The sequence below is a fragment of the Bos grunniens genome, chromosome 4 (genome assembly GCF_055505025.1).
Source record: "Bos grunniens cultivar Pamir isolate PY7600 chromosome 4, Bosgru_T2T1.0, whole genome shotgun sequence".
Taxonomy (NCBI): Eukaryota; Metazoa; Chordata; class Mammalia; order Artiodactyla; family Bovidae; genus Bos; species Bos grunniens.
The window spans coordinates 68916213-68939359 of NC_141168.1; the positions used below are offsets into that span (position 1 = coordinate 68916213).

Here is a 23147-nt window from a genome sequence, read left to right on the forward strand (position 1 = left end):
GTCTATATTTTAATTTTAGGAGAAAAAAGTTTCCAGAGTTAAAAAAATTGGATGTAGAAAAATATTTTCTTCCATATGATGATAAAAAGCCCTATGACTTTAGAGTCTTTTGGTTTTTCCCAAGAATTAAGTTCTCTTTTTACTTGAGGACTGTGATCATGTTCTCTCAGTATATTTACTCCTTTTATAAGAACTTCTTCATATGGATACCAGATAGTAGTTAAGTATCTTGTTCTTTTTCTACCAATGTATAAGTGTGTCTAGGTCATAAAATGGAGAAGGCAATGGCACCCTACTCCAGTACTCTTGCCTGGAAAATCCTATGGGCTGAGGAGCCTGGTAAGCTGCAGTCCATGGGGTTGTGAAGAGTCAGACAGGACTGAGCAACTTCACTTTCACTTTTCACTTTCATGCACTGGAGAAGGAAATGGCAACCCACTCCAGTGTTCTTGCCTGGAGAATCCCAGGGACGGGGAAGTCTAGTGGGCTGCGGTCTCTGGGGTCACACAGAGTCAGACAGGACTGAAGCGACTTAGCAGATCATAAAATGTATCTTTTTTTTGGGGGGGGGGCAGGGACCTAGGACTTCCTGCAAGGACTAAGGCGTAATAGCCATTCTATTTGTGCTTAAACCCTTAGTCCAGTGAGTAACTGGGGTGGGGTGTGGGGGGGCATGTTTGGGGGTGGATATGAAAAGACAGGAAATAAGTATCCGCTGAGATGGAAAGTTGTGGTAGGGAATGGTGAGCGGGAAGACTGAAAAAAAGATTTGAGCATTTTATAAGTCCTTGAAAGTAGTAGGCATTATTTTTTATGTTCTTTATCTCTCACACAGAAATTTATTATCATCCTATGGATGAATGGAATCTTTTCTCCAGACTTCGGGAACTAAACAAGTGCTTTCCCAATATTTAGTGATTTTCTTTCTCTTGAATTGCATTCTAGCTTGCTTGGTGAGGTCTGAACATTTCAGTCAGCAGTTGTAGGTGGAGACTTCTCTGTGAGTTGGTACAGATGGAACCAGAGAGGGCATGGTTAAGTATATCAGGGACATATTTTCAACTATTAATGATGTTAGCAAGCCCTTGATGAGTCCCAGTCAAGCTTTAGTGCTTCTAAAGAGCACTAAAATTGTTGATATTGATGGATAATGCAAATACCTTTTGGAGGTAAAATTTTAATTCAGATGTAAATAAGAAATTTATTTCCCAAAGATACAAGATAAGAAAGTAGGCCTCATAAAGAAAAGCTTTTATCCACTGAAGACCTGAGTTTAATTTCTTGACTTAAATCTTCATATTATGATAATTTTGGCATTTACAACCTTTGTCTATATCATGAAAACATCAGAAATTTATGGGGTATGTTCCCTAGAATGATTCCAGAAAAGAGAGTTTTTGTAGTAAAGATAAAATCATGAAACATAGCAGCAAAGAAGAAATGAATGTAGCTCTAAGCTAATTTGAAGAGAAATTTTACACGTGTTCATATTAAACCTATAGATTGTTTATTTCTTAAAAGAAAATTGTACCTTCTCCACACCCTCAACTTGAAGGATACAGCTCATGAAGACATTTCTTATATATTTCCTCATCACGTTTGTTCTCATTCAGAACATTTAACATCTGTTACAGTTGCTCATATACTCATTTCTAAGTTTTAGAAGTAGCTGAAGAAACTGCATACAGACCATATGTATGACACTAATAGTAACAATGATTTTTTTTAATTGTATTTTATTTTTAAACTTTACATAATTGTATTAGTTTTGCCAAATATCGAAATGAATCCACCACAGGTACTCTTGAAGTCATAAAAACAATATTTCAAAATGTTTGCAGCACCCCCTGCTGGCTATATCTTGGCACTTCCTAAATAAAGATGGCATCTTTAAATACTGCTAAGCTTTAATTATACACACCCTTTCTCTTTGGGGTTATTTTTATTTAGAAATAATTTCATTTGCATCAAATGCATAATAGAGTTAAAATTTTAATGAAAGATAATTTTCTTTATAATTTGTCAACTGATATTTGAATAGCACTTATCCTTCCAGGCAATATCATGTCTTTGATGGAGGCAAAATTTTTGCCATAACTTTTTTACTGATATTTCAGATGAAATTTGTTAGGGGAGAGGCTTCTACAAATGTCCCTATTTATTGTAAATAATGTTAGAAATGACCATCATTGAATACAGATTTGTATGCCTGTTTATTATATGTTAAATACAAACCTTGTAATATTCATGAAGCTTTCAGAAGATTTAAGAAGAGCATTTGGAATCTTAAAAGACATCATCTTAGGAGGGATTGGGAGCTGTGGGGACCTCAGAGCTGTAGAAGCTATAAGTACTGAGATCATGGTTGTTTGGCTCACCAGTTGTTTCAAGCCATAATTTGAAGTACGTTAGTGACCCCACTAAGGAGCTTCATGTCTGGAAAAAAAGTATTTACTTAAGGGAAGTGTAACTTTCTAATTAGTTTCATATGAAATGACAGCCATTGAATTTCAGTTTCTCAAGAACAAAATTCAATAATGCTAAACTAACTTAGCAAAGATCATTTCTTAAATGGCAAGTTAAGCTAAGTGACAAAAAATTTAGGACCATTGTTTCTAAACATAAAGTAAATTTCAGGTGGGATCTTGCCCTAATTTAAAGATAAATTTATTTTTTTAAAATAAGGACATGACTTCCTGTTATGTATACACCTTTCATTCGCTGTTTTTAAAAAATGTATTGAGATTGCACACGGTGTTCCCGTAGTGCTTTATGTTTTCCCCCATTTTCACGCTGTATTGTAACCCATGGCTTATGCATTTGTTTGACCCACTGGGTGCTCAGTTAATGTATTCATATATTGGATGGATGGATAGGTGAATGAATGGATGGATGATATTGAATGTAACAGGACTGAGGGTAGAGTCTTAATGAATCATTCATGGCCTTTAATGTTCTTTCAGTTTCTGCAATAATTGCTCACTTTTGTGTCTCTTTGTCTTTGGGTGTGGTTTTTTGGCTGACAGCACACATGGGTTTTTAAATACTGTTAACTGATTTTATTTTCTAATAAAAAATTATTCATCCAAAGAAATATTAATAGCATTCTGAATCAGTAGAAAGTCTTATTCATAGACTATTTTAAAAGAATTGCAGCTTATTAGTCACACATTTACTATAACTGTCTTAAAAAGCTAATGGTTTACTTTTCTAAATTAAAGTCCTATGGTTCTGCCTGTGGTTCTTGTATAACAAAATGTATAATCTATTAGTACATGTTATCATTATGATATTAGTATGATGATTAATTACCTGTTTCTGCATAAGTAAACCATGGTAAAGTATTTGAAAACAATTTTTTTCATAACATTTCTCCCTATAGTGATGGTAGCTTTAGTATTAATTTTCTTGCCACTCCTTTCCAGCAGTATAAAAGCAACCTGGTGAATTATCACAAAATCAATATTAGAATAGGCCCTAATTAAGAGCCTGAGGTTCTTTGCACATTGTACTCTGGAGCTTAAATTTAGCTTGTTACATAGATAGACACTGTAAGATATATTTTAGAGTTATAGAAAGTAGTTTTGCCTCTACCTATCATTTAGAAATAAATTTATAGAATGTATTTGGATCTCTTGAAGTGACTATGGAAGTAATGAACTAGCTGATTTTGGCATGTGCCTTGATTTAACAAATGAGGAAACTTCAGTCCAGAGAGATTAAGTGAAACTTTCCGAAGTCCTGGTGCCTAAGCTACATTTCCTGATTAACTACCCAGAGTTTTTCCACATTGCTTCCCATGTAGAAGATAGAGAATAAAATTATCTTATCAAATGGCCAGGAAGGGTGTTTTGCTGAATTAATTAGCTTGTAGTGTCTCTGAACTTATGTGTAACATTTTCACATTCTCTTTGTTGCAGAATGCAAAGTATGGCGAAATCCACTTAATTTATTTAGGGGTGCTGAATATAATCGGTAAGCATTTTGCCAGCTTGGAAAATTAATGGGTCTAGTTCAGAGGGCAAAGACAGCAGTAGATGTTTTTGCAGGTTCATTTAGGGGTCATTTAAAACAGTCTGTTTAGTGCTTCCATTTTTTGATGCTCAAATATTTTGATTTTTCTGTTTTATAAATATTTTAGCTTTGAACTTAGGACAACATACAAACCTGTTGTTTTTAGAGATTTTTCTATTACAGTTATTTTTTCATTATATATTATAAAGTCAAAATATTTTGTAGCTTACCTGGAACATGGTTATAAAGATGCCCCAGAAGTAATGTTAGAATTTAATTTTGTAGAGTAAGTAGGCAAATCAGAATTTTCATAGCTTTGGGGAAATCTCTATGCATAATACTAATTAGGGAAGGTTTTCATTAGCTAGTGCTACTAAAATTTTAAGACAAAAATATAGCAGAATTTTTAAACTGTTTTTCTGCTGATACACTTCCTAAAAGGAGACTAGCATGATTATTTTGTTTTTAATTTATTGGCAGTAGTACTTAGTTAATGGGTTATAGTTCAACACCTATGCAGCTTAATATTTTGTAGGTCTTGCTTTCCTCTCTCAGAAGTGTCTGATCATTTTACTTCTCTTTTACAGGTACACTTGGGTGACTGGACGAGAGCCTCTGACTTACTATGACATGAATCTCTCTGCCCAGGACCATCAGACCTTCTTTACCTGTGACTCGGACCATCTGCGTCCTGCAGATGCAAGTATGGAAAATCCTTTAGATAGTTACTGAGTGGGAGGGCTTTTTGTTTGTTTTAGAGATCAAAGTTACTACTTTTAGATGTCTGCTCTACAAAAACCCTGATGAATAAAATATTAAATTGGAGATTGACCAGTAAGACGCAGAAAGTTGCTACTTAAATAAAGCTTTATTGCCATGAAGTGTTATTGCAGACATGAGTTCCCTCATTATAATTGAAAATGTTATTTTTAAAACGTATACCAAAGTTGGATTTACTTACTTTAAATTTACTTTCTATATTAAGAAATATAGATCTTATATGAAGCTAACTAAATCTTTGGTTGAGACAGAATGAAAGGTCATGTCTCCCAGATTAAGAAATCTTAATTAAGTCTCTATGATTATAGACTATGGGTTAGTATATAAGATATTAGGTCTCTAGTTTTATGAGCCTAAGAAAGATTTTAAATCAGCTGTTGAAGGACAATGGAATAGCAAATTCGAATGTATTTGTTTGACTTTAGAGTTTTGGGCTAACCCACTTGGTAAGTGAACTCTTCTTTTGTAATTCAAAAAAAGCTATTAATTTAGCTCTTGTACTGAATCTTCCTGAGCATATATATTGACTTCTTCTCTCTTTTTCTAAAATAGTAATGCAGAAAGCCTGGAGAGAGAGAAACCCCCAAGCTAGGATTTCTGCTGCCCACGAAGCCTTAGAGATAAATGAGTAAGTGGGGGGAAATCTTGCTTTGCTGAATGTTTTCAGTTGCCATTCATGGGATACTTACACTAAACTATGTATTTGAATTTGAGGATTATTTTGGGGGCATTATTTTATTTAAAAAAAATTTAAAGGACATCCATGTGAAGGTAGTTTTAGTCATTTTAGAGAAAAATTTAGTGGCTTTGCTATGGTCCTAAATTAAATCATTTAAGGGCTAGCTGTGGAATACTGTGTGGACATAAAATAAATACAGTGCTTTCATACCTAACACATTATGACAGGGACATTTTTCCAGACATACAGTGCTCATTTGTGCCATCAGATTTTCTAGGTAGAACTTCTACTGGGGAGGAAACATAGTAAAAACATAAAGTGAAGAAATTACACTTTAAAAATATTACAAGGTCAAGACAAGGAGGAAATGATGTCCTTAGTGTTGTTAAACATTCTGTGGGTCACCAAGGAAGGCTGGAAACTCTTGTCTGGAGATCTCAGAAAATGAGAGATTCTTAAAACTGGAGTCATAAAAGCTCAGGGTTGGCAGAGGCCTTAAAGGTCATGTAACTCAAACACCCATCTGGTGCTTGAATCACCTCAGCACTCTCCCTGCCAAGTGGTCATTGTTAAACTATTTTATGATTTTTCTGAAGAAGGTTACAGAATCTTCAGAGGTCTTAGTGAAAAGATTCACTTGAGAGTTGGAAATCCTGCCAGTGTAACCTGTTGATCTATTTGGTTTCTGATTCTGTCATGCAACATATTTATTTTCCAGTTTCTTGTCATCTGTAAATTTGATATGCCTACGTTCTATGTGTCATCCATGTTTCTGATAAAAGTGGCAGGACCAGGGAAAGAACCCTGTGACGCTACATATAGAAACCACGCTCTAGAGTCATGTTTTCACAAACCATCGTTCTTTGGGTTTTATTGTACAACCAATTACTAAGCCACCTAGTTACACCATGATTCAGCCTGTATTTCTGCGTTTTGAGATACTACTTGTAGCTATGGATCTTTAATGTGCAGTAAATCCATTAGAGTACATTAGGTTAACACAGCCTGATTTATTTATTCTTAGTGAATTTAAGCTAGCTTCCAGCATTCACTACTTTCTTTTCAAAATGCCTAGAAACTATCCCTTTAATAATCCATTAGAATATCTTTCCAAATCAGAACCAAATTGTTCTGTAGTTTGGGAAGTCTGCCTTCTTCCCCTTTTTGAACATTTTTACTACATTTGTCATTTCATCTTCTAGTACCTTTCCATTGTTTGTGATTTCTTAACAATCCGCAGAGAGCAATTCCATGGGCTGCCTACAAGATCTGTTGGCTTTCTGGGATTTGCCCATCCCAGTATAGTAATTCATTTAGCATAGATCAGTTATGTGCTATCTTACATCTTTTTAATTCATTTTAGAGTTTAATTTCTTCTCCCTTTGTCAGTCTGACAGTCATTCTTCCTGATGGAGAAACCAGGAAGAAAATAGGAGTTAGAGAGTTTTGTTTTCTCTTTACTATCTGTTGCTACTAACTATAAACTTTCCTCGTTTTGACGTTGTTGTGTTGTTTGTCTTTTTTCCTTATTTATATTGTCATGGTTTTGGAGAAGTTGGGGTGGTTACAGGGCCTTAAACATAATATGAATACAGGGAATAGATGGTTGTCTTTAGCATTTTTCGTTTTGCCTTTATTTTGTTTTGCGAGCTTCAGCTAATGTGAAGTTGCAGCTCTCCTGACATTCTTATAAGCTCATTTCACTCTCTTATAGCCCTTCATCACATACCTTCTTTCCATCTTTTTTTACATGTCCTTTAAAAATATGATCTTGTGAGCGACCTCAGTGCAGCCATAGTGGTTACTTGTCACCCCTCTTTTCTTCCCGAGAGGATCATTTGTGATTGCAGTTGTGATTAGACATTTGGAAGCTACCAACCCTCTTAAACCATTTGCCTTCTGCATCTCATGCCATTGAATCATGCCTCTTTTCTTTGAATTTTTTGAAGTCCACCTTACCTTCTTTTACTATCCTAAACTCTGAAATGACATAGTAACTCTCTGAATGTTCCTATCAATTTTCATTTCACCAACTATTTTTTTCTTCTTGGTCAGAATTAGGTCCAGAGTTGAAGTTCCCCTAATTGCTTCCTCTACCATCTGGGAGATAAAATTGTTACCAAAGTAAGTCAAGAACCTGTTAAGTGCCCTCCTTCTAACCAAATGAGACATATTCTAGCAGATATCTGGATGGTTGACACCCCCATCACCATACTTTCTTGCTTCTGTATGTGTATTGTGTTGTGACAAGGACACATCATCTCTATCTCCCATTGAGCTGAGCAGTCTGTTCTGTCCCCACCAACCATTAGCACTTCTACTGCTCTTTCCTTTCTCCTTCACTCATAAACTCTTAGCATGTTTCTACCCCAGATTCATGAGTCTCCACATAGATGTATGCTTTCTTGGCCAGTAGTGCTACTCTGCCTCTCCTCCTAAGAGTGCTATTTGCAATATAAATAAACAAAGCAAGCAAGCTAGCCCCAACCTGTCTTGAGTTCCCAGCCCACCAACTGTAATCTTATAGCTAATTCCTCTGATATTGTGTCTACCACTCAGTATTATAATCTCAATTTTCACTTTATAACCCTGGACCCATATTCATGTGTCAGCACCTAAAGCATGAAGTATTGCTTCCTGATTGCCCAACCCACTTATTTTCTCCAGTGAGTTACTGGGCAGTTTCAGCATCATGATTATTCTCTCCAAGTCATGTGTGCTGCCTTCCACAGTAATTGGTTTTACAACTTTTTTTTTCCTGGGCATTTTTCCTCCCTACCTCACCACATTCAGTTTAAAGCCCTATTGATCAGTCCTGCCTGAAATTAGAGGGATTGGCTAAAGAATTAAAAGACCCCTCCTCAAGGCTGAGGTTAATGAGTAACCCCAAATCTCATATTACTCATGAATTCAGCCTCCGTTTCCTAGCTGGCTATTTTAGTTTATGAATAGTAGAAGTAACATTTGGTTTCCCTTTCTGTTTTTCTCTCTTGTGGTCTGATGGAGGCTCTGATAAATAGGGAAATGACCACGAGAGAGGCAGTGGAGAAAGCCAAGGGATGTTATAGATCAGGACCTGTGTGGTCTGCTCTGGCCTCACCATTTCCTTATCACATTCCCTTTCTTTGGCAGTTGAGTTGTTCTTCTACCATTTGGAAGGTTTAAATTTTCAAGAGTTCCCCTTGTTCATTAGTTGACTATTTATCCTTTCTGACTTTCTACGTTAGAGGTTGTTGAAAGGATTAAATGAGATGATATATGTTAAGTGCCTGGTACAGTCCTTAATATATAGTAAGCATCAGGTGGTAGCTATTATTGTTAAAGGTATGAAATTTAACTCTTGCTTGCTACTGAGGCTGAATCAAATTTTGAGCTCTTCTGAAATAACCTCTACCTGTAGGTTCTTGTAGGCTTCTTCTCTGACATAGGAAACCAGTGCTAACTGTAATGAGATGCTGAAGCACTGCTTGTGAAACAACTTACTTGGTTTAATGAATTTCTCATTCTGAATAAATCCTAAGACTAAAGAGAATCTGTGTGTAGTAAATAGAAGTAAACTTTCTGGTATTTCTAACTGAGTGTCAGAAGGAGATGTTTAACAACAGCTATTACCATTGCCATCATTAATGACATTGTTGAGCATGTACCACATGCTGGCTACTACTGTACTGAGCACTTTTCATGCATCACCTTACTTAACCTTCACAACAATGCTGTGAACAAGTAGATTCCATGTTCTCCATCAGGCAGGCAGAGTAATAACTCGCCCAAAGGGACACACTAATAAGGGGCAGAGTCCATATGTAAGCCCCATGCTCCTAACACTACTCATCGTCCCTTTCAAGCTAAAACACAGACATTTCTTTTGTACCATTATTTTATGTCAACAACTGCAAACAGGGGTGCATGAACCAGTTGGCCACTCTGCATGTTCTGGTGTAACTCCTGCCCTTCTGCATGCACTCCTACAGCTACTACAATGTCCCTGGATTTGTAATTGATGGTGGCTATTGTCTGCATGGACAGGTGTGCAACTGCTTATATTCTCTTGGCTGAAGAAGAAGCAACAACCATTGCTGAAGCAGAGAAGCTGTTTAAGCAGGCCCTGAAAGCTGGAGATGGCTGTTACCGGCGTTCTCAGCAGCTGCAGCATCATGGATCCCAGTATGAAGCCCAACACAGTAAGGTTTCCTCCAGGTTGATGTGCTGGGGGGTCAGAATTGTAACATGATTAGTCAGAGCAAGTTTTCAGGCCAGTTCAAAATACGATTCTCCGAGTTTAGAATAAATGAAGTTTTTGGCCTTTCTTTGTTTATTTTTCTTGTCCATAAGAGCACAGTACATAATTAAATTATAGCTTCAGTATTGTTCATATTTTCTTTCCACCCCATAGATTTTTAACTCTAGAAATAAATGATAATAACCTTTAATGGTGAACCTTTTTTCTCCTCATAATTCTTACACAGTTCTATATACCAGTTGCTTCTCTGCCCCATAATTTTAAGTCTTAGGTGGCAAACAGGACTTAAATTAGTGTTAATGCTATAAGAGGTTTATCTCATGGGTCTTATACAGCATGAATTGAAATAGGACAGCTAAAGAATTTAACAGCGATTGGTGATTGTCTCAGTATTTAGCTATTGTTTAGGAAGCACTGTTGCTGGCTTCTAGGGAGGAAGAGCCCTAAATTCCTAATTATTTATATTTTTTATATTTAAAGTGATGACTTCCCATATTTAACACAACTCTTTAACATGAGACCTTTCATTTTAGTACACTAAACTGAGAGTCAGTGATGTTTGGGGGAATGGTATAAAAACAAGATAACAAAGCCATTTCTGGAATTCCTTGAGCTCCTTGACTTGTCAGTTTGTTGGTTGTTTAAGAAGAAATTTAGTGATCCTTGTGAGAGAGAATGTTTTTATTGTCTAACCAAACTTGGAAGTGTTTCTTTAAAATGATATTTCTCTCAACTCATTTCTCTCTCCTGCATCTTGGAGAGTAGGAGTGTATCTCCTTCATATTTGAGATTATAAAATTAAGTTTGATTGTTAAGCCTGAATTTGGTGCAGAAACTGAGTGCATGAGTCCCTATGACTAAGGTACAGTGAGATCTTTGCATTGTGGCCCGTGTACATGTAAGTGTGTCCACATAACCCCTCAAATGCACAGGTTTTTATTTTTATTCTGTAGTAGTGTATATGTTGTGGCTTAGACGGTAAAGAATCCGCCTGCAATGGGGGAGATGTGGGTTCAGTCCCTGGGTTGAGAAGATCCCCTGGAGGAGGGCATGGCAACTCACTTCAGTATTCTTGCCTGGAGAATCCCCATGGACAGAGGATCCTGGTGGGCAACAGTCTGTGGGGTCGCAAAGAGTTGGACACGACTGAGCAACTAAGCACAGTGTATATGTTAATCAATTCTCTAATCATCATGTCTCTCTTGCTTTTTAAAAAAAATATGTATAACACCGTGAATTTTGTAGACATATATAGTAAATGTCTGTTTTGTGAACTAAATGAGGATTAATACATAAAATTACAAAATCTGTAATACAACTTGAGAAATTTTCTTTATTTCTTTTCTTCTGTAAATTAATCCTTTCAACCTGTTGCCCAAATCTATCCAAAAATATAATCACATCTTTAAAATAATTGGTAGGTATCTGGCAAATTTTCAACACACATCTTGTTCTCATTGTTTGAAACTTGAAATGTTAGGACTTTGGTCTTAACATCTTTTAATAGCTGCGTATTATACATATACTTAATCTATAACAGGTGTGTCATATTTTTCTAAAACATGGTAATTTTATTGAGGATTAAGTACATGCATGTTCTCACTGGTCTGGAAACATATCCAAAAAGACACATAATTAAATAAAGAGATTAAGATGAGAAGTTGTTAATGTGCTTTTTAAGAGCCATTTTGGTGACTATTATTACAACTATTTAGCTTGTCAATACTTTCTCTCACACTAGGGTAGTTTTTCATTTTGTTGCATAGTCTGTTGTCATATCTGGAATGTGTTATGTTGCCATCTGAAATTGACTGCTTTGGGGACCTGGAGATGATTATGATGTCACTAGTGTTAGGGAAAGAATAATATAAAACAGAAGTTCAAGATGAGGCTTCTCTAGACTTATTGTCAAGAAGGAAAGAAATAATAGTTCATCAGGATGCAACCTGAGATTCACCTCTTTGCATCTTTGCCAAAGGCATGCACACTAGAAGAATGTGGAATTTTTGCTTGTAAACCGCATGCAATGTGGATATGTCCATTTTCCCAGCACTTTGTGGCAGATGATTTTATTTATCGAATATTCAATATCCTAACTCAAAAGCATGGATTATTAATCAGTCACATGCTTTGACCTTGGAAGGCTAAGTACTTCGACTTCACTCTGTATACCTTCTGCTATTAGCAAAGTTGTCAGTGCTCCTCCAGTAAGAAAAAGTCAAAGAAGCAGACTGTTCTTTCTGAGGTTTTCCTTCAAGGGCGTGGAAAATACGCCTCTGTATTTCTGTATTTTTTTTTTTTTTTTGCTGCTCAGCTGAAAGCTCTTTTTTTTTTTTTTTTTTAAGTTTTCATGTTTTATGTCTCCCTCTTCAGGACGAGACACCAATGTCTTGGTCTACATCAAAAGAAGACTAGCCATGTGTGCCAGAAGACTCGGGAGGACCAGAGAAGCAGTGAAAATGATGAGAGATGTGAGTGTGAAGCGGTGTTTGGGAGTAGTGGCAATGCACCTGACCTAGAGAAGGAGGAGCTCGCCGAGTGAGACCACAGCAGATAGTACTGCTGATGGTGTGGTGCTGCCATGGGGGCTGGGCTTCTCTTCTACCTCACAACTTAGTCAGTGAGTGATCTCGGACAAGTGACTCAGCTTATTTGTGCCCTATTTCCTCATCCATAAAATGGGAATAACAATAACTTTAGCAATAGCAACACACTAATAATAATGATTACTACTTAGGATCGTGGTGAAGATTAAATGAGATAATACATGCAAAACTTTTAATAGAATGACTAGCCTGTTAAAGAAATATCCTTGTTATTAGACCTTTGGGGCTGTAGCCGGAAGCCAAGAATGAGATCAGCCGTTTTAGCTAACTGACATTTTTTGTATTTAGTTGTTAGGACGATTTAAATAAACTATGGCTCAAATTGCTACTCTCAAATTTAATAACATGATCTAATCTTATTAGAGTCATTTCAAGCATTTTCCTAGGTTCTTGAATCAAGACATTTTATTAATAGTAGTCAACATACTAAGAGAAGAAATAGGTGAAAGTTTTAAAACAAGAGAACCAAAGGAGGTTATTATTATGTAACTTTAAATAAAAACAGTGGTTTTAAGGGAAACCAGTGGAGGAACTTTTACTTCCACTTTTTATTTTTTTATAGTAAGAAATGCTTTTCATAAAGAAACAGACACCAGTGGGGATTGTATTTATAAACCATTTTCTTTTGAAAAACAGTCTCAGAAAGCCTTTGTCAACGTTTCATTCCTTTACTGTCTTACTTAATTAGGAGGCATAGGTAAACTGCCCATTATAAAAGTAAAAGAAACATGGGGTAAAATAAAAGTGGTGTCTTGCACAGGTCTCAGCTTTGGGGTTGAGAACAGGATTGTGTAAACCCAGTGAGCCCTTTCTCAGTTTGTCTCTGGACCAGTATTATTTATGTAAATTCTCAGTTACTCTTTGGCAGTGGGAGTCTGCACTTCAGGATCATCCCTGGTTGTTTCTGCAAGTTACAGCGTAATGGGATGACACAAGTGAGACCCATGCTTCTGGCTTGGGTTCTGGCTACTCCACTAAACAGCAGTATAGCCCCCAGACCTGCAGAGAGGAACACAGGAGGGAGATTCCAAAATAACTCTTAACTTGACTGAAGGTGATAGATGTTTCTTAGGCAAAGCCACTGCAAAGGGAACCTCCCAGGATTAAATTCTTTTTGTTGAAGGAAGAACTGAAAGAATGTTTGTTATATAGTATAAGTGCTAAATTTTAGAAAAGGTGATTTCTGTAGAGACATGACTTGCTCTCAAAGCTTTTTCACTTGCAGGCATTCCAGCCTTTAATAGAGTGAAGAAACGCTGCCAGTCACTGAAAGAGCTGAGAATTTTATGAAGGATAGGGTATTTCTCTATGTGAAAGTGGCCCAGCTACATTAAAATGGCCCTGGCACATTCAGCCTTTAACAAGGTGTTTTATATTTATTGCCTTTTCTTAACCTTAATTAGCCTGGGACAAGCATGCATTGAAGAATAGATTCTGGTGATTTTCTTTATTATATGCTTAAGCAACTTCATAGAAAAAACAAACTCAGATGATTTTAATTCCAGTTTTTTTTCAATCAGCCTCATTCTGATTGTCATAATTTTTAGTATATACATATAAAGTTTCATATGATTAAAACCAATACATCTATACTGTGGTTTAATTTTTGTTTAACATTATTTTATATTTGCAATTCCATTTATTGACATAGTCTACAAATAGATCTTGGGCAGGGGGCGGGGGTGGGGGGGTAAATCTGGGATCCAATAAAATAAATGCTGGGCAGAGAGTAAGAAAACCTGCAGGTGAATCTCAGATTCGCTCTTCATTAACCTTGTGACTCAGGGCAGCTTTCTTCCCTTTCATGGGCTTTTCATTTGTCTTCTGTAAATCAGGGATAATGATTCTTATCTAAAAGCTTAATTGAGGGAGTGATGAAGTGACATAATGTGAAAACACCTGACCTACAATAGATATGCTTCCCTTTTTTGCCCGACTTTTTTTCCATTATATGTCTTAAATTTGCTGAACTGTTCCTCTGATGAGCATTTTGAGATATTTCTGATTTCCTTTCCTTAAATGAATCAGTCTTTCTCTTTTCATATGTGTATGCTGCTGCTGCTGCTGCTGCTGCTAAGTCGCTTCAGTCATGTCCAACTCTGTGCAACCCCATAGATAGCAGCCCACCAGGCTCCCCCATCCCTGGGATTCTCCAGGCAAGAACACTGGAGTGGGTTGCCATTTCCTTCTCCAATGCATGAAAGTGAAAAGTGAAAGTGAAGTCGCTCAGTCATGTCCGACTCTTAGTGACCCCATGGACTGCAGCCTACCAGGCTCCTCCATCCATGGGATTTTCCAGGCAAGAGTACTGGAGTGGGGTGCCATTGCCTTCTCCGTCATATGTGTATAAATATATATATATATACACACACACATACATGTGTATATCTATATTTATATATATATGTTTCTTGCGTTACTTTTATTAAAAAATCATCTGTCATATTATTAGAATACCAATACATGTTGTCTTTTGACTGGGTTTCTGGAACATCCAGTAGATAGGGGACCCAGTGTTGTAACAGTCCTGTGAAGGACACTGTCAGACGTGGTAGAAATGTGTTTTGAAGAGAAATATCCAAAATACTCTCTCCTTCAGAAGCTCCTGGAACCCTAAGCGGAGGAGGGAAGATTGAAGCATCTCTCTGTTGAAGCTGCAGCTGGCCCCAGCCCTGCAGGAGACAGTTGGTCGGTCCTGACTCTTCTCGGGTCACGGGTCATGCATAGACAGGAACTTCACCGAGGGGGTACTCCTTTAACAGTGTGCACATGAGCCATCTTGCTGGAAAGCTTCCTTTGATAAAACAGCACACTGGATTCCAGGCACCCTCCTGATAAAGCCTTAGGGCAGAAGGACCTAATTTTTCATTAAGACACAGCCATCCTACCCCATATGTATTAGTTGAAACTTTCCTAGAGCAGATTTTAAAGTGGAAACAGAAATGGTAGAGTCAAAATGCCTTCCATGTAGAAAGTAGACTCTTTAAAACATTTCTCTGGAAATCTCTTAAGAAAGGGAAAACTGTTAAAAACTGTTCATTAGTGGTTTATCCTGAAAGAGAGTGAATGGATTTCTGGGAAGGCTGTCGATGGTAGTGGATCCAAATATTGATCCTCTAAGTGAACTACTGATGAGAAAAGAAAACATAGGCTCCTGAATGTCAAGATTCATGGTTTCTTTTTTAAAAGCAAGACATTAATTATTTTTAACTCTCAGGATATTTTCTCAAAAAAACCCACTTTAATTAGCTTCCTTTTGCAGTCAAGAATACAAGAGTACCTTCCTTATTGAAGAGTGTTTGGCAGCAAGCAGAGCTAAGAGAGCATGGTGGCTTTTGAGCTTCACTATAAGGTGTTATTTAATATTCAAAGTGAAAAGAGTTGTATTTTCTGCTTTCTTAACTTAAAGCAAAGTCTGTTTGCTTGTTTTCATTTAGAAGAATTTTGTCTTTCATGTTAACATTTGATATATAACACCATTTATTTTCTCTTTTTAACTTTTACCAATGAGCTAACCTCAGGTTTTTCCTCTATACTTCCCTGGTCCTGTTTGAGTTGATTGGAAATGGAATTCATGAGACTGACTGGTCTGGCCCCTAAGCCGTGCTCCATCTGGCCCCTGGTATGGATGGGAGTGTGTGCCCAGATAAGAGAACCTTCTTAAAGCTCATCTTGCCGCAGGTCACTGAGTCTAGGGTGGGGTTTCCCAGCCTTGGCAGCATTGACATTCGGGGCCACCTGTCTTCGTTGTGTGCATCCTGTGCATTGTAGGATGGTCAGCAGCATCCCTGGCCTCTACCCACTAGGTGCAGTAGTTGCCCCCTCGCTTGTTGCTTCCCCCATCTTTAGACATTTGTCCCCCACTAAGAACCGCTGATGTGGAGAATCCTGAAGTGAGTAGATGTGTTTTGGGGCAGACATCAAATTTTTATTTACTCTGCTTATCCGTAGTCTGAGTTTCCCCTGTGGTAGGTACAAGCCTCTAAAGCATCCCTGGGATTAATCAGTTCCTACTAGAACCCTTGACTGACCTGGGACTGTGCTAGTTTGGGGAAATGAGTCTTAGATGGGACTCACTGAATAGGGATCTGGGGAGTCAAGAGTAAGTGAACTTAAAGATTTTGGTGGGGACCTAGTTGGAGGGGTAAGAGAGAGGCAAAATAAAGGCTAATGTGGGGGAGTGTCTTCCTTGGTCCTGCCTTGGTCTAGATCATCATCTTCCCCTCTTCCCTAAAATGTATAGCTCCTTTGAAAGTTGACCACAGGCTCTTGGACTTAGCACCTGTTTCTCTTCCTTTCGGTAGTTTTCAACAGACCTCTGCATTGTTATCCCTGACTCTTGTTTCATCCTGTCTCTGCAGCTCTACCTCTTTCGCTATCCTGGCCTCTCATTTGACACAGGTCATCACAAGCTTATTAAAACATTTTATTTCTTTTAGGAAACCATGCTTCTTAGTCCTCATGAAGTCTCAGTCTCCCTGGCTAGTTTCTCCTCATCTTCCTAACTTCCCAAATTTGAAGTGTTTCCTGGACTGTTCTAAGCCTTCTTTTTGATTTCCATCTACAACTCTGGAAAATGACATTTAGACTCAGAGGTTTGAATGCTGATGAACATATCTGCAGTGTTTATTATGTTCTAGGTATTATTTTAAGTGCTTTACAAATATGAATCACTTAATGCTCATAACAGCCCTTGACGTAGGTGCTTGTTCAAGGTTGCATAGCTAATGCATAGTTCTGAGAAGGTGATCTTCCAATCACCTGCATCAGTGATAGCCAGGGTGCTAGTGAGTACCTACTTCATAGGATTGGTATAAGAATTAAATGGAATAATTCCTGCAAGGCACTTGGCACAGGACTTTACAAAGAATAAGTACTCAGTTAGTGTTGCTATTCTTACCATTACTATCTAAGATATATTGTTAAGTGATAAGGAAAGGTGTAATAATAGATATAGTTTGATTCCATTTTTTTCAATTAAAAATAGATGCTAATATCAACCCTTAGTTCTCAAGCTTTTTGGTCTCAGAATCCTTTTAAATTTACTAAGGACCTCGACTTTTATTTGTGTGGGTTTATCTATTGATGTTAATCATTTCTGAAGCTAAAACTTATTTATGTTCTCAAAGAGCTTGTTTCCAAGTAAGGTCACTTTCATAGGAACCGAGGGTTAGGACTTCAGTATAGTTTTTTGGAGTACGCAATTCAATCCATAGCACCAGGTTACATACAAAAGCAAAACTCTCTGTCAGTACTTTCATTCTTTCAGAATTTCACCGCCTATATCACATTTAGCTAAAGGCATGTGTTTTTTTTTAATGCTTTTGACCATGTTAAACCTTTTCTTAGTCTAGACGATAGGGTTATAACTGCTAAACATTATTCTTTTGTTCTTAGTCAGGGTTCTTTATAAAAATTAGTGAGAGGAAACTGCATTTACCTCATCCCTGGGTTGTATCCTTCCTATATTTTCAGCCTCATTTCTACAATTCCCAGCTGAGAACTGGAAGGTTTTCAGTTTTTTTCATGTAAGACGCATACTGAGTATTACTATGCACCAGACACTTTGCTAAGAAGTTTACATGTACCATCTCATTTAATTCACATACCATGGGTGTCCTATTAAATTGGAAGAATAATTTTTACTCACTGTAACAAGTCAAGAAATAAGGATGCTATTTTCTCTCCTCCACTCCTGCTATGCCATCTCACTGAGGTGACACACTCATGAGTCAGTGTACATATTTTCACCCCCTTTTCTTTGTGCCTATAAATTCGTATCTGATCATGTAAGGATTTTGAACAGAGTTGATTTGTATCTTAACCAAGTTTCCATATGAGAATTAAGCCTTCTTGGGGGTGTTCAATTTCCGAGCTTCTTCCCTAAGGGTTCTCCTCCACAAATTTTGAGGTAATACAGTACCATTTTCCCTGACCTTTTCTTTCACAAGTATTTTATCCCTGTACTTTACTGTTCTCAATTTTTATCTCACATCACTTATTGAGATGATCCCTTCATTAAGGAGAAATTAGGGCCAATGAACAGAGAGAGACAGGTGTTTTGAGCCAAATTTTAATAACATACAAAAGGGATAAGTGAAGTTCATTAGATTTTGAGCTTCTTGAGTGCTGGTGTGGTATTTAGTTTTCTCATGTGTCCCTCCCAGCACACTGCACAGTGTCTTGTAGACAGACAATCAAGAAAATATTTGAGTCTGTGAATTGGAGCTGTAGCATACAAATTCCCAGTTAGCACTTTGCACCTGTGACTTTTCTTTGCCATCCTTTGTTAAGACACCTTTTTGGTAACGGTTTAATTCTACCTTCCTTGGAAGTGGTAATGTTTATTTTTAAACTAATGTAAATTAAAGTGAGTTCTATTCAGAAAATTATTGTAGATGTTCATTTTATATAATCCCTTCTAGGTCATTAGAGGTATCCTAGGGTGTAAGCAATTGACCTTTGGGGATTAATTTAATAGTATTAATAGCAAGAGGGTTCCCTTTAAATGATTTATGAAGAGAAGCACTTCTGGTGAAAGCACCCTTTAGAAAATATAAACCTCTGGGACTAATCAGACTCTTTGGAACATTAAGGACTATTGATTTGTGTTTTTGTTTACTTATGGTCATGAAGAAAAATCTTCATGAAATTAAAGATTAAAAAAAACTGGTATGCCCTTCTCAAATTGTTTTAAAAAATTAGAGAATATTCTGTAACAGAAATTCTGTTTTATTGCATAGGTAAAAAGATCTTCTCAGGAGAAAAATTTTTAATGAATGTTTTACTGGTTAATTTCTGTTCCTTTTTCATCTCTTTTTCCTTATATCTTAAATGCTCTAATTTTATAAGGAATAAAACTAGAGCATTTAAGGTCACATGATTTCCATCTTATCAGTATATCCTTTTTTTCTTGAAATTTATCTTGGATTATTATGGATAACTTGATTGATGAATTTATTTAGATGTTGATTGTTGAGAGAAGTCAAGTACCATTATGTGGACAGGAGGCATAGGAGTAGCATTTTAATAAGTTTAGGCAACCAAGTATCACTCGAACACAGTTCCATTCAAGCTTTTACAACAACCACATATATCATTGAACTAAAGATAATGGGACCCAGGGATTGAACCAGGGTCTTCTGCATTGCAGGCAGACGCTTTACCCTCTGAGCCACCAGGAAGCCGGGTGAACTAAAGACAAAGTATGCAGCAAAATATGTTAGTTCATAGTAAGTGTTCCTGAAGTGTTTGTTGTCATGTTTTCTAGATTCTATCTTTGCAATACTTACAAATAAAGAAAAAGTGAATTTTGAAAGCAAATGCTATAAATATTAATGCACTGATCTTCAGAGTTTATATGACTTTGAAAACTTTATATGACCTTTGCTTTTTTATCATGATTTGCTTCTCTGGATTTGCCTGATTTATTGAGTTAACTTATTTAATAAGTTATTAGAATTAGTGATTATATAGGAAGGAAAGTTATTTAACTACTAAGAGCAAATAATAGATTTATTGGTTATTACCTTGTTGCATCAGTAGTGATGAAGCACAGTTTCATCAGCATTATACTCTATATTCACAGTGAAGAGCTGTGGCAGATAATCCCTGAGGCAGATGAGAGTGTTATATTTATTTACACATGTCATATACATGAAAGTTTTACTTGTAGCGTAATAAATATATGGCTGATAAGCTAATTCTCAGTATCAGGGTGTTTCATATATGTGGCCCACGTTTTTCCACGTGGAGAGTAGAATCCACTGTTGAGCTGAGCCTTCAATATATATGCAGTGTGAAAAAAAGAGAGAAGTCAAGGATGTTTCCAAGGATTTTCCCATGGAAGAGGAGTTCCTATTAGCTAAGATGTGGAAACCTGCAGGTTTGCGGGGGGAAAGGTTAGGAGTTCAGTTTTGAACATACTGTATTTGAGAGAGCACATTACTCATTTTTATCATAATGGCATCTTGATCTTTTTGTGAATTATAACAAATCTTCCCTTTGCTGAGGTGAGGAAACCATTATATAGAGGAAAAATAATGGGACCTTTGGGTTTGATGGAAGAATCTGTCTGCAGTGCGGCAGACCTGGGTTCGATCCCTGGGTTGAGAAAATCCTTGGGTTGGGAAGATCCCCTGGAGAAGGGAAAGGCTACCCACTCCAGTATTCTGGCCTAGAGAATTCCATGGACTGTATAGTCCATGGGGTCACAAAGAGTCAGACATGACTGAGCAACTTTCACTTCACTTCTAAGATATAGTTGATGAGGAACTCCCATTGTCATACCTTTCATTTAAGAAATCCCAGGAGAGTAAAACCTAATTGATTTTAGAGATACCAGGACCATCACAGTCTTGCAAAATATGTAATGCAGTATATGTTTAACTTATATCTCTATAGATTTTCTTACCATTTTTACTCAACATTATTTTTCAGGCCTATCTATTTTTACTTCTCATACCTCTGGTATATGTTTGCAAGTTCTAATTCTTGCGTTGTATTCTCTCTTATACTCTTACTCTATTTTACTTATCCTTTCCCCAGTGAAGACCCCCACATGGCCTCCGGTTTCCCATTATCACAGCAGTGCTGCAGTGAACATCCTTATAGACATGTGAGAAGCCTTCACTGGGTGTGTAGCCAGGAGTGGATTGTTGGATGTTAGGCATATGAATATTGATTTTAGCATGTCCTGCCAGTACACTTCCCAGAATGGCTGCCTGTGATTGTTTAAATTCTCATCAGCAATACATGACTACGCCCATTTATCTCAGTACTAGGCTGTTTTAAGCACTATATATATGTTATATATATTTCAAATTTATTGCCAATAGCTTTTATAATGTTATTTCATAATTAAAAAAATATTTTGTTTGTAGTTTTCCCCCCCTTTTCATTTTGTGTTCTCTTTGTCTTTTTTAACTTTTATTTTTGCTGATTAGTCTTGACAGAGGTGTGTCTTTTTTATAAAACTTTTCAAAAGAACTAGGATTTGGTTCTATTTATTTTCTCAGCTTTTTGTCTTTATTCCAGTTTTTCTGGTCATACTTGTACTTCTCTTCTCATACCTGCTTCTTTTCCTCCCCTCCCCCATTCCCTGTTTGTTGTCTCTTTACCAGTTTCTTATGTTAAACACTTAGCTCCCTTTGATTCTAAGTAAGTATCTCTTTATTTCTTTATAATTTTATCTTATTTCTGATTTATGATTTCATCTTAGTATCTTTTTAGCCCCTTGTCATTGATTCATAATCTTCTTTATATTATCTTTAGAGAACTTAAATCATATGATTTTGAACATAAATCATATGATATTGATTTGGGGAAAATTTAATGGAAGCCTCCTCTGAGGTCTAGTATATGGTCAGTTCATAAATGTTATATCTGTTTGAAAGGAGTATGTTTCTGTTGGTTACAAAAGTCTATATGTATTTACTAGTTTAATTGTATTGTTAATCATGTTATTCAAATCTGTATCTGAGCATATTTTGTTTGCTTGCTGTATCAGTTTCTGAGAGGTGTGTGATTGATTATTCATTTCTCATTGTTTATGAACCTCCTTTTTTCCATGTTCAGTTACTTGTTGCTTTATATACATTGAAGCTATATTGTTAAATACATTTATGTTGATAATTATTTTGTCTTATTGATTATTGAGTATATAATGTCCCTCTTTGTCCCTTTTACTTTTCTGCCTTGATTTTGTTTTTAACTTGGGTTAAGATGGACTACTTTAGCTATTTGGATTTGGATTTGCCTAATATATGTATTTACATATTTTATAATCAAGTTTTCTGTAACTTTTTGATAGACCATTTGGATCTGTAAAATGTTTTGCTGAATATCATCTTTATTCAAATCTGACAGTTCTTTAATTTTGGTTCATATGTTTTTCCCATTTGTGTTTATCATCATTATTATTCTGTTTAGAGTTATTTTTGCTGACATATTCTGTATGTCATGCTTTACCTCTTTATTCTCTTCCACTGAGTAGGTCTAGTGGTTCAATATTTTAAAAATCTGTTTTATTCTTGTTTTGTTGTTGTTCAGTTGCCAAGTCGTGTCTGACTTTGCAGTTCTATGGACTGCAGCATGCCAGGCTTCTTTCTCTGTCCTTCACTATCTCCCAAAGTTTGCTCAAACTCATGTCTATTGAATCAGTGAGGCCATCCGACCGTTTCATCCTCTGTCAGCCCCTTCTCCTCCTGACTTCATCCTTTCCCAAAATCAGGGTCTTTGCCAATACGTCAGCTCTTTGCATCAGGTGGCCAAAGTATTGGAGCTTCAGTTTCAGCATCAGTCTTTCCAATGAATATTCAAGATTGATTTTCTTTAGGATTGACTGGTTTGCTCTCCTTGCAGTCCAGGGGACCTTCAAGAGTCTTCTCCAGCACCACAGTTTGAAAGCATCGATTCTGCATCACTCAGCCTTGTTTATGGTCCATTTCTCACATCCATATATGACTACAGGGAAAACCATAGCTTTGACTATATTATTCTTGTGGTTCCTACTAACTAAGGATCCGTGATTACATTTATGTTTCTTGATCAGCTGTTAAGTTTATCAGTGCCTATATCATTTTCCCAAATGATAATTATCTTAACCTGTACTTGTACTTTTTCTGATTCACACCTCAACCAGGGACTTTTATAAACAGTTTTTCCTTCTGTGAGATGTACAGGGAGAACTGATGTCTGAGTCTCTGCTTTCTTGGCCAGGCTGCTTCTGTCACCAGGAATCAGTGAAGCTGTTGACTTCTAGGGTGAACAGAGACATGATTACTGAAAAAAAAAACGTTTTGGCTGACCTGGGCCGGGAGGAACAGAA

The 23147-nt window shown here is 36.7% G+C and overlaps 1 protein-coding gene across 47 annotated transcripts in view; it reads left to right on the top strand.

Annotated features, from left to right (window-relative positions):
- Positions 1 to 23147, top strand: part of ST7 (suppression of tumorigenicity 7) — a 268221-nt gene that overhangs the window by 163115 nt on the left and 81959 nt on the right. For 26 of the 47 annotated variants that reach the window (XR_015162622.1, XR_015162623.1, XR_015162624.1 and 23 more), the window contains 5 exons: positions 3921 to 3975; positions 4602 to 4717; positions 5347 to 5422; positions 9500 to 9654; positions 12087 to 12184. Coding sequence is in view for 32 of the 47 variants with exons in the window: in XM_086396775.1 (XP_086252901.1) it covers positions 3921 to 3975; positions 4602 to 4717; positions 5347 to 5422; positions 9500 to 9654; positions 12087 to 12184 (500 nt within the window). In the remaining 15 variants the exon portion in view is untranslated. Of the gene's footprint in view, positions 1 to 3920; positions 3976 to 4601; positions 4718 to 5346; positions 5423 to 7528; positions 7598 to 9499; positions 9655 to 12086; positions 12185 to 23147 lie in introns of all 47 variants that reach the window. The other 21 variants (XR_015162618.1, XR_015162610.1, XR_015162611.1 and 18 more) reach the window with 1 other exon arrangement.